Source organism: Biomphalaria glabrata, chromosome 2 (genome assembly GCF_947242115.1).
Source record: "Biomphalaria glabrata chromosome 2, xgBioGlab47.1, whole genome shotgun sequence".
NCBI classification, from domain to species: domain Eukaryota; kingdom Metazoa; phylum Mollusca; class Gastropoda; family Planorbidae; genus Biomphalaria; species Biomphalaria glabrata.
This window is the reverse complement of record NC_074712.1, coordinates 55847206-55859410: the sequence shown is the minus strand read 5'-3', so window position 1 is coordinate 55859410 and position 12205 is coordinate 55847206. Positions and strand designations below refer to the sequence as shown.

Here is a 12205-nt window from a genome sequence, read left to right as displayed (position 1 = left end):
AAGTGATGAGGAAATCAATAAGTACTTTTTATTGGACATAATATATATTGTTGTAACCCTGCCTTGCATCAGTGCTTGTGGTGCGTACGAGCGCACTATTGAACCAGAACAGGAAGGCGCTAGGATAGAGGAAAGAACAGTGTATCAAGTGATTGTGGAGAGTCTGAATTGTTGGAAATTAAGGGGCTGTCTTTTGTGCTGCCTGAAGACTGTAGGTGGGGACCTGAAGCGAAGCAGGAAAGGCTGTCGTTGGTCCGTATTCAGGTTGCTGGTAAAAGGACTGGTATAATTAGTAGCAAGACTCTTGGAATGCATAAGGCTGTTATGTGTTTGTCCTGGTAAATAAAAACACTTATTTATTTACTGTAGAACTTCATTGAGTTGCCTACCTTAGATTTACAACAATATTTTCTTTTTACTAGATCATTTTTTAATGATCAAATCAAATTTTATATTCTAACATGATACATTTAAAGTGAGAAAATAGTTGGAAGAATATTTAATATTTAAAAAAATTAATTGTATCCAATACTATTTGATGCCAAACACCAAAGATCTAGGAACAATAGTTTCATAGTTATAATGAAATTTAAAATATTTCAAGTTTCAATAAATTTTGATGTAAAAAAAGATAAATCAATGTAATATACAACAATTATTACAGCCTTCAAAATAGTATAACAAGTAGAGAGACAAAAAAACACATCAGATTTACAAAAAATATATTAATATAGAATACATCAGATTTACAAAAAATATATTAATATAGAATACCGCGCCTCCATACATGACTGTAAAAAATATTAAAGTATTTCACAAGCATGTTAAAAACTTTAAAAAAAAACATGATCTTATCTTCTTCTTCTTATCTTATATAATACAGACGTTACTTCAAAAAAGAAGATGATTACGTCCTACGCGTCATGCATTTAGTCATGCATATTAACCAATGACTTAAATTCTGCCAAGTCACTGGTTTTCCTGGCTAGCTCAGGCAACCCATTCCATGCTCTAATAGCACTAGGGAAGAAGGAGTATTTGTACAAATTTGTCCTAGCATATGGGACGAGGAATGTGCCTTTATCTTTGTGTCTTTCAGAGTATTTTATTAAATTTTGTTTTTGTATTTGAAGATTATGGTTCAGTGTTTTATGTATGATTGCTACTTTACTTTTGAGCCTTCTGTCCTGAAGGCTTTCTAAATTTAGTGATTTTACTAAAGGTGTTACTCTAGTCAAATGTGAATATTCGTTTGTTATGAATCTCACTGCTCTATTTTGTGTCTGTTCCAGTTTCTTAATGTTTTCTTGAGTTGAGGGGTCCCAAACGGAGGATGCATATTCTATTATTGGCCTAACCAAGGTTATCTATTATGTATGGCCGCCTTCAGTCGAAAAATGACTACAGATCATTTCATTATAATATTGAAACATTAAAAATAATTTTTGTAGTATTTGGTTTGGTTAACAAAAAAAAAATAAAAAATATATATATATATCTATCTATATATATATATCTATCTATATCTATATATATCTTTTAAAATTTTAATTGTCTTCGATTCTGAAGATTAAGGATGAGTGCAGTGTTTCACATGATTATGCAAACCCAGTTGTGACATGCATATATTCTTTCACATCTTGTGCTGACAAAGCCATTGTTCACCGGCGGTCTATTTTTGTTATATAACAATGGACCAATTGTCATTCAAACTAGAAATTAACCAGTAGATATCAAATTTATTGATCTAGTCTTACCATATTAAAAAAAGATTCAAATATCACTACAATAATAATATCACATTCATTATCACCATTATGCTGCTTGCGAAGAAAAACATGTGATACATAAAAAGTTTGTAGTGGAAAGATACTCAATGATTGCCAATCCCTGCCTTCCCCAGAAGTTATGAAGGTAAGTGACAACTACTTTTAAATCTTAGAAGTCACCATTACTATAGAGTAAACTCAGAATTCAGAGAAATGTTTTTAAATCATTTTTGAAAAATGATACTAGAAAGTGACCAAATTCAGTTGATTTTTAAAGCTTCTATGAACATTATTAATTTGTTAAATATTAATAAATAGTTTAACAATTATTTACAACATTCTTACAAAAGATAAGGCAATATCAATTAATAAACTCCAATTAAAAATAACATACTATTCCGAACAAAGACTAAAAGCTACAACAAAATGAGCACTGATATATACAAGTTTGATATTCTTCACATTCAAAATGGAGATTTACATAAACTCAGTTTTAAAACAATTAAAATATTGGTGTTTTCATTCTGTCTCTCTCTTTTTTTCTTCACAATATCCAGTTATTATAATCTCAGGTACAGCAGAAGAGGAAAGTGTCTGTAGATTTTAATACTAATTATTGTTCTACTTCTGAGGTTTAATGGGGATAATGCTAACGTATCGTCTCCTACTGTTAGTATCAGCTGGTGACGATTCTACCTTAGTGCTAATGTGTCCAAGAAATGCTGGATTTTTAAAGCCAGACAAATTTTCCAAATCACTATTGGACACTGATGTGGAGACTTCCTTAGAAAATGTGGAGCCAGAGTCTGATGATGAAGGTTGACTGGATGATTTGGAGGCTTCATGTTTGTCAGAAATGTTATTTGCATAGCCTGTTGATTGTTCATGTGCAAATTTAATAAAAACCTGTGAGAGAGAGATATGAAAAACAAATTTATGAATAATTCCTTTTTTCTAACAACAGAAATAAAGAAAACATCAAATATATTTCTTGCTATTCAATAAACAATTAAACTAACAATAAAGTAAGTAATAGAATTTGAGGAAAAGAAGACACTGTTGGAGGAATGAGAACTACTTACTGAGTCTAATGTTGTCTGAGTTACAGAATAGAAGCTGATACTTTGAACTTCTTGTGCAGCTTGTAAATATGTCAAAATATTAGCAAGAGAAAAGGAGGTAAAAGGAACTTGAAGTTTGACACAACTGTGATGTTTGCCCTAGATAGAAAAAATACTTTGTTTTATTTATCTTTATAGAAATACATGAATATATTAGTTGGCAGGTGATGTTGTCAAATTTCTCTCTTTAAATTTCTAAATTTGTTTCTAGAGCATCTGAGATATAATAACATTAGTTACTAAATGAACTTTTTAAATAAATATAGTCTTTATGAAAAACAAGTTTTATAATATCACTAGTATAAAACACTAGATTTTGCTAACAGAACACTTTATGCATTGTATCTTTTCAAACTTACTATAACTTCTGAGCCTGTAAATCTGTTTACAAAGTCATGACATATATCTGTTAATAGTTTATTGCCTTTGTGAATAGTCACAATATATCCATCACCAAACCTAAATTAAAAAATACATTTAGATTTTAATATTCTCCTAATAAAATCATTTAATGAAATATTACATTTAATGAAATATTATAATAAGATATCTCTATTATCATATTATCTATCAAGAGTTGTAACTTTTTTTTTGCCCAATATTTGAATATAAAAAATAGAAGATAAACTCACTTATGTTTTAAATGCTGTGGACTTCCTATACATTTGATCTCACCATCCACCATGATGGCTAGAGTTGAACACAAGGTGTCACATTCATCCATGCTGGTGAAGTACCGGGGTACACATAAAAAAATATTTTTTAAATGATTAATTCTGTATATCTCATCTTTTATGCTATAAGAATGTTAAGTGCGCTCTGGTCTAATATCTTTTGTGTACATTTGGGGGAGGAGGTATCTCCATGCTGCATTTAGGCACTTAGAAAACACAACTCCCTCTGAATCAGGATAGGTAACCAAGTGGCTTATGCAGATATTAGATAACATCATTATGTATTTAGGAAAGAGAAAAAAAAATCGACAAATTAGAGAAAAAAAATGTATATGAATGAAAGTTCAACTTTCCTCACTTGCTTAATATTCAAAGTAGTACTAATAATACAGATATCTCACCTATGAGATGTCAGTATAACTGACTGTCCATTTCTTGTCGCTTTTTCAATACATTTCCAAGCCAACCTTCTAGTAGCAGCATCCATACCAGTTGTTGGTTCATCCTTTTAGCCAACAAGCACATCAACAAAATAACATAAAAAAGATAAGTCAAGTAACACAAGTATAGTGTAAACTTGATCTACCACCTAACCATATCACCATTAACTATTATATGTTTTGCAATTAGTTGAGGTTGTGTTTAATAAAAAAACATTAAGAATGAAACATACCAAATATACGATTGGTGGATGACCCAGCAAAGCAACTCCTAAAGCTAATTTTCGTTTGGTTCCTCCACTGTAAGTATGTACAGCTTTATGTGCATACTGAGTTAAGCCAAGTTCTACCAGAAGCTCATTTACAAGCTGAGGAAAAAGTTCATTATTAACTGAGATTTAAAAAACTGTAATATTCAATATAAAACTAGACATGTCTTAATAAAATCTAGTTCTGCATTTTGACTGTTGTGCATTTGAAGAAAATACTCACTATTTCAGTCTGCCATGGATGGAGTCCACGTAGACGAGCATGAAAGTAAAGCATTTCTTCTGCTGTCAAGTATTCATCAAGTCCTCCTTCTTGTGGGCAATAACCAACATTTTGTCCAAAATGTGTATCTTTCTTTGAGAGTCTAAGTGAAACACACACATTTTTGAAAACATTAATATTATTACATTTTAACATATAGGCCTACTTCTCATCAGTGTCATATTCATTTATAATGTAGAAACAATAGATAAGTCTTTTAAAAATAAAAGAGTCTGAAAAGTACAATTTTACCTTTCCCCTTTAAGAATAACTGTTCCACATGAAGGTAGACAATCCCCTGTTAACATTCTGAAAGTAGTTGTCTTTCCTGCTCCATTAACACCAAGAAGACCAAAACACTTTTTATGAAAAAACAGTACCATCTATTAAAATAATGTTTCTCTTTTTGTTTTAGAATTATTTATGCATAGTGTATCTTTCATACTTATAGCATGCTCTTTAGAGGACCATTTTTGGGAGGCATTTGTGCTCAAGTCAGGTTTTGAACTTGTGCTATCTAGATAGGAAGCCAAGCTTTTTAAAACTTCTCAGCCACAAACTGATAATGGACTACGTGTATTGGGCAAGGCTCACTAAAGGGATCTTATACGGCTAATACTTTAATAAAGTTCCTTAAGTATTGGTACATCACTACCAACTAAGCTAATTTATAGGAAACAAGAAAATCTATTCAACTGTACAAAAAAATCTGACATTAGAAAGTCATCATTATTCCGAATATAATGAGTAATTACTTGTTACACTAAAAAAAAAAGCAGCATAAAACAAAGTGATCAAAAAGCTCACTTCACTTTACTCTGAACTAGAATTTCTTGATATAAGCAAGGTATTTTTTTTAAGCGTCTATCACAATGTTTGATATGAAACAAAAAATCATCCCAACTAGAACTACTATGAAATCTAGGTCATAGTGAAATCTCTAGCAAAGTTTTTATAGTTCAATATTCAAAGCTTACACATTAGATGTTTAAAAAACAAACAGAGTCAGCGAAGGTTTATTTATTTATTTTTTTCAAATACAAACATTTGATTAACAATAAATGAACCTATGCCTAAACTATAATAAATTATACCTACTTTAAATGTATAATTTTATGATAACTATCAAAAGAAATTAATCGTACCTGTCCTTCGGGCACACCAAAGCTAATGTGATTAACAGCAAAAAACTTTCTTCCATTTTTTTTGTAAACCTGCACAACAGAATATTAAAAAAAAACTACTATCATCGAAATACCAATGTTGAATATATAAATATGTTTAAAATATTTGATGTAATATTTTATTTGCTCTTTAAGAAAGTCACAAACATAGAGGTGTTACTTCTTTTCATTTCCACATGTTTGACTAGATGTAAAAAAATAGAGGCTTATTTTATACTCCATCATTCTTTTGTTAAGCTCCTTAGTGAATATATATATATATATATATATATATATATATATATATACATAATATATATATATAATAGTAATATTATTTATAGAGCGCAGTTAACCAACAAAATGTAGGCTCAAGGCACTGTAATAACATTACAAACATAAACATGAGAACTAAAATGACAAACTAATCTAAAAAAGTTTATTATATAAATATAATATATAAAGTCTGTCTCTTTGAATGTTCAGAATCTAATCACATCATGTCAATAACAGCAACTGACTCAAACTCAATAGAAATTTTGCAATGCAATGAAGCACCTGTATTAACTTAAAAAGATAAACTAAAAAATTATTGGATCTAGAAGTGATATGATAATAGGAAAAGATAAGGTTGGCTAAATGACGTGTGAATTGAATCTTTTCCGAAATAAAACTACTAATGCTCTTGCATCATTACAAATGTAGCCTGGAGTGACATAGCCTATATAAAATTGCCAATGAATAACAGAAATTATAATTTTATGTTTTTCTTGAAAAAATGTAGCATACCTTTGATAAATTATCAACAATCAGCAAATCATTTCCTAATCCTTGTTGAATTCTTTCTTTTTCTCTAATAACATCCTCATCTTCTGACAAAGTCTGCTCAAGTAAACTGCTTTCTTGATCAAGACTAAGAAAATTAAAGTGACGATTACATAAAATAAAAATTCTTCATATTAAATTCATTTCTATTACAATTGTTATTTATTAGCAGTTGAAAGTAAATGTTATGGCTCACACATTTATATTATTGATTAACTTGTCAATAAAGTAACGTGAAGTTTGATATGCTATGCCATAAATCAAACACTTGAAATTAAAAAAAAAATTACTTAATAAAGACTTGTGATACACAATACACAATAAATAGCAACTAGCATTTATGCTTAAAGCTTAGCTACCTCAAAACAGGCTGTCGGACACCATCAAGAAGAAGATTTAATACAAAGAAAATAACACCCTCCAAAGCCATTGCCAAAAGATTCCAACCTAAGATTTCAGTACTAAATGGACTAACAAATCTGTCTTCATTATATCTGCAAATAGAAAGTATCTAGATTTAGCATCAACAAAGTAGATTATTTAATAAATGTATTTAATTTCCACTAATTAGAATTATCAAAACTCTTTACCTTTTAAAAATGTTATATAGGGCAGTATTGGTTGCCATGTCAGTTAGCCCCTGACCAATGCTAAATTGAGGGACTATAAGAAGGAGATATTTTAATACTTTGTATCCAGTTGTCATGTACTGCAAGAAATTGAAAGATATAAATATCACTCAAATGTAGATTTACAAGTTTACAGCCGTTTCTTAAATCACACTTCATAACATACATACAAAACAGAGTATTTTGTGTTCTTGATAACAGTTAACAGAAATACAAAATGTCACTCATAATTACTCCATATGTTTGATTGCAAACAATTTATAATTACATGCCTGAAATACTTAACTGTGTCAGAGGGCAGATTTTGATATTTAAAAAAATGATTGTTGCATAAAACAATGAGTTCCATTTGAAAAATAATCTTAGGATTTGTTTTTAGAAGTCTAAAAGTATTTATTGCATCTATATTTTAGCATGCGACAGAAAGTTGTGAAATCTGAATTTAAATAATACTTTTAAATTTTTAGATCTAAACATGACTACATGACTGACAGACAGACTACACAAAACCAATAATACTATTCCTCCTTTTGGTAGCTGCTAAAAAGTGTGTTTAAAAAAACGTAATTTAAATTTTTGTCAAGAATCATGCTAGATAACTAGGCATTCATCAGTTATCGATAATTAGTAATAATGGTATGATCATCTTTGAAAGATGTCTAAAAAAGAATGGACTTCATTACCAGATTTTAGGATTAAAAATACTTTTTATTACCTTTTTATTCAAGTGACTAAGAATAAGTGCCAAGGGATCAAATGTCTATTTTCAGATTTTTTTTTAGTGTTGTGATTAATTTTTGGAAATATTTTATTTAAAGTATTACAGTGATCAAAATAGATTTCTGTTTTTAGGATCAATATATTATCTTACCTTAAGCTAATTTATAAAAACTCCAAATGAGAAAAATATTTCTGTGTATCCAAAACATCAGAAACTAAAGACAAACTCTATCTACTTACAGAAAAAAATGTTATGGTCAGGAAGGAGACAAGAGTAATAGTGGCCAACAGAACACTGCTAATGAAGATACTAAAGTAAGCCTTGCCTCCGTTGTTAAACCAGTGACTCACGCTATAAACCAAGGGAATCATACACCAACTGAAAAGGAAAATGTAGCAGTTAATAACATGCTGAAGAGAAATCCTAAATAAAACAGTATATACATGTGTGAGAAAATTTGGTGAGAGCTTAGTGTTGCAACTCACAAGGTTCAAATTAAGACTTTCAAATAATAAACAAAAAGTTGAATTAGTACGCATCAAACCAGTCGTTTTCTCATCCTGGTATAGGTTAGCTGTCTGAGCTAGGTCATTGGTAGAGTCTGCCACAAACCCCTCTATATTAGTTGCTTATGTGGTTGTGCAGGCTCATTATCTAGACATTCGCTGGCAAGCTATTTCTAAGACTAGTCTAGTGAATTGCTGACAGGAAGATCTACCAAGTGGATGTACTTAGTTCACAAAGCCCTATCATACTCTTGAAGAGAATCAACTGGATTTAATATGTACATCAAATAGGCTACAAGGTATTTCAATTACCTCATCATAAATGAAACAACCCAAACTCTCCTTCTTAAAAACAAATATCTGACTTTCTCTCCACATAAAAAAAAACTTTAATCCTTGTTCCAACTCTAAATTCAATTACACACCTTCTATTCATTTAAAATTAATGATCACATTTCTTGTGATATCCACGGTCAGCTTTTCAATAACTGGGTATAGTAATAGAAGAAAAATTTAGCCCTAACTTTATAATAAATAAACATGAGCCAGTGCTGACTACAATAGATGGCAATAAAGTTAAAGCTATGAAGTCCTCACTATTTTGTCAGGAATAATGATTTTTCTGGATATTTACAAGTCATGGGTTTCATGCATTGGGTCTATTTTAAAGCCAGGCTTGATGCAAAGGACATTTAGCAAAACATGTTGATAGCTATTAAAAGAAATCTTGCAGCACATAAAGAACTAAAAATGGTTGAAATTTAATACTTTTGGACAATTTTTGTCCTTTAATCTTTAGAATTCCTAAGTTTAACTAAAAATGGTTGAAATTTAATACTTATGGACAATTTTTGTCCTTTAACCTTTAAAATTCCTAAGTTTAACTTTGAATGTCTATATACTGTTAGTAGCTCATCACATGAAATATCCAATATGTAATACTTTGTGTACAATTACTTCCCAATTAACTAAGAATCTATTGTCTAACAAGGAACTTTCTCAGATTTACTCATTTTTTTTCCGTAAGTGTAGAAATTACACATTAAATTTAAAAAAAGAAAAGAAATCACAAAACATTATAGGCTATCACTATTTTTGTTAAGAAAAAAAAGGGCATTAACAATGTAACTATTTAAACAAACTATAACTTACCCATAAAGCAGAATGGCCACAAAAAATGCAGCTAAATTGTCTTTCAAATAAAAAGAATCTGGCTTCACGAGCACAATCCAAATAACTCCCAAACAAATTGTACAGCAGTACATGAACTAAAAAGTCACAAAATAACAACAGGATTATATATGTATATAAAATAGTACTAGCTGGTGTATTCTGCAATAAATGTAAGTATCACCACAATTGACTCCATAAATCATTATTTTTACTATCAACTTATAGTGACACTAACCATATCCCAAATAAAGGTAACTGTCCAATAAGTAATGCTAGTCATGCCACTGATACTCTGAAGTTGTCTTTCCTTCATAGTTTTTTCAGTGATAACAAAAAGAACACAGCCACAAGGAACAAAGGTAAAAGCCACCAGCATAAGAAGAGACACTTCTAAATCTGTTGTATATGAGATCCTGTGGTTGAAACAAAAGTTAAAGGTAGATTTTAAAACTCTGGAAAAGTCTTGATTTGATAGGCTGTGCTTCCTTTCATTTGTTATGGTCATGTATGACAGTTAAATTTAAGTTGATTAGCTGTCTTGATTGCCAGGAACCAGGTCTGAGATGGCTCAACAAAACCATTCATGGTCAAAGAAAGGCCAAGAAATACTAGATAACTGGGCAAAAAGCTATATACTAACATGAAGCAGTCAAGGACTTTGTACTATTTGTGTGTTTTGGCTGTTAAATAACTAAAAGATCAGTAGTAAAAATTTTGTTGAAAAGGAAAAAAAGAAAAGGAATATATCAATTTGTATTGCTTAAGGAACTATAAGAATTTCAATTTGGCCTAAATGAGTTTTAAAGAAAGTTAAATCAGATTTAAACATGTTTTATATTGAGCAACTTACAAAGACTTAAAGTTTAACTGAATTCCGGATAATCTTATTGGATGATTCACTGCTGTGATTCCTGGTGAAGAAAAAAGCAAAAAAAAATTTAAAAAAACCCAATAAAGATCAGTAGAAAAACAAAGGAAAGAAACAATAAAAACCAGTAGAAAAACAAAGGATTTGGATTTTTGGATTTGAGGCACATCGGCACAATTTAGGCCATGTCGTGCCTGCAGTCCCTTAAGGACTACTCTCTCTCTAAACAACAAGGGCCAGATTCTATACAGTCATATAATTAAAATCAAGGTCTATTCACAGTTAAAATAGTAAAGGTAGTAAAAATTTAAATATTTGGTAAAAATCTAATGTAAATAGTGCATGTTCACAAATTCAGAAATCAGATCTTCGTAGATAGCCCCACTTCCCGAATAAAGCCCAGTACCTTCCCAGGGTCGACATTATTAAATAGTGTTTTTAGATTAGTGGCTCTAAAATATTTCGCCCTGACATCCTGGTATCTGGGGCAATCAACGAGGATATGTTCCACGGTGAGGCGAGAGTCACAGTACTCGCAAAGTGGGGGCTCCTCTCTCTTCAGTACAAAAGAGTGCGTGATGTAGGTGTGGCCAATCCTAAGTCTGGTCATGGTTGTGCTACCACGCCTTGTCAGACCCTTAGATGTGGGCCGCCACCTGACATCCGCCACAATCTGCCTGAGTTTACTGTGAGTCTCAGCCTCCCATCGGTTCTGCCACTCTCGATAGGTGGCAGAGTCAATACTTTGTCTCAGGTCCGAGTAGGGAATTTGGGTTCCTGACACCGCATGATTTAGGGCTCTCTTTGCTTCTCTGTCTGCGGCTTCGTTTCCCTCAATGCCAACATGAGAGGGGACCCAGATGAAGGTGACATCCCTACGGTCGGCTGTTATTAGGTCCAACAGCTTCAGGCTCTTATGTACCAATGGGATGTCAGTCTTCATCCGCCCCAAAGCTTGCAATGCAGATTTGGAGTCGGAGCAGATTATAAATTTACTCCTTTCTGATGCTTTTACGGCCATAAGTGCAAGCAATATTGCGTGCAATTCGGCCGTAAAGATGGAGCAGCCATCGGGGAGTCTACGGGAGATTGTTTTGTTCCGAAAGGAGCAGGCACACGCGACCTTTCCCTCCATTTTGGATCCGTCTGTGTAGATGGTCCCACAATCTCCGTAGCTCTCCTGCAGTTCCCTAAAGTGGACTTGTAGTATGCTTGGGTCTGTATTTTCTTTTTTGAAATTAAGGAGGGATAAATTTAATTTGGGTTTATTCATTAGCCAAGGAGGATTCTGAGGGGTTTCTATTTTAGAGATTTGGTCAATGGGTGGGGTTAAATTTTGGATGGGTTCTCTCATTCGAAGGCCCAACGGCTGTATGACGTTAGGCCTTCCATTGTATAATTCTACCTCTGTGGGGTTAAATATGGAGTAACAAAAACAGGGTTCGTGGGGTTGGATTTTAGCTTGACTATATATTGCATTGCAAGCTTTTTCATTCTTATATCCATGGGGAGTTCTCCAGCATCCACATGGAGACTTGGGATAGGTGATGTACGAAACGCGCCGAGACAGAGACGCAGGGCAGCATTTTGTATTGGTTCCAGTATTTTTAGGTACGACTTCCTTGCTGCTCCATATATTATGGATCCGTAGTCTAGCTTGGATCGAATTAGACTCCGATAGAGCAGCAGCAAGGTATCTCTGTCAGCTCCCCAGTCCGTATGGCTGAGTACTCTTAGTATGTTTAATGACTTTTGGCATTTCTTCTTAAGTTCCTTAATGTGGGG

The 12205-nt window shown here is 32.1% G+C and overlaps 1 protein-coding gene across 1 annotated transcript in view; it reads right to left on the bottom strand.

Moving 5' to 3' along the window:
* Positions 1-484: 484 nt before the first annotated feature.
* Positions 485-12205, bottom strand: part of LOC106056167 (phospholipid-transporting ATPase ABCA1-like) — a 55052-nt gene continuing 43331 nt past the window's right edge. Inside the window, exons 46-61 of the mRNA XM_056021505.1 lie at positions 10403-10463; positions 9788-9965; positions 9532-9647; positions 8113-8251; positions 7114-7232; positions 6883-7017; positions 6488-6611; positions 5681-5749; positions 4788-4894; positions 4497-4638; positions 4238-4372; positions 3966-4069; positions 3523-3615; positions 3250-3349; positions 2852-2989; positions 485-2675 (exon numbers count right to left, since the gene is read on the bottom strand). Coding sequence (XP_055877480.1) covers positions 2391-2675; positions 2852-2989; positions 3250-3349; positions 3523-3615; positions 3966-4069; positions 4238-4372; positions 4497-4638; positions 4788-4894; positions 5681-5749; positions 6488-6611; positions 6883-7017; positions 7114-7232; positions 8113-8251; positions 9532-9647; positions 9788-9965; positions 10403-10463 — 2045 coding nt within the window. The 3' untranslated portion in view covers positions 485-2390. The remainder of the gene's footprint in view (positions 2676-2851; positions 2990-3249; positions 3350-3522; positions 3616-3965; positions 4070-4237; positions 4373-4496; positions 4639-4787; positions 4895-5680; positions 5750-6487; positions 6612-6882; positions 7018-7113; positions 7233-8112; positions 8252-9531; positions 9648-9787; positions 9966-10402; positions 10464-12205) is intronic.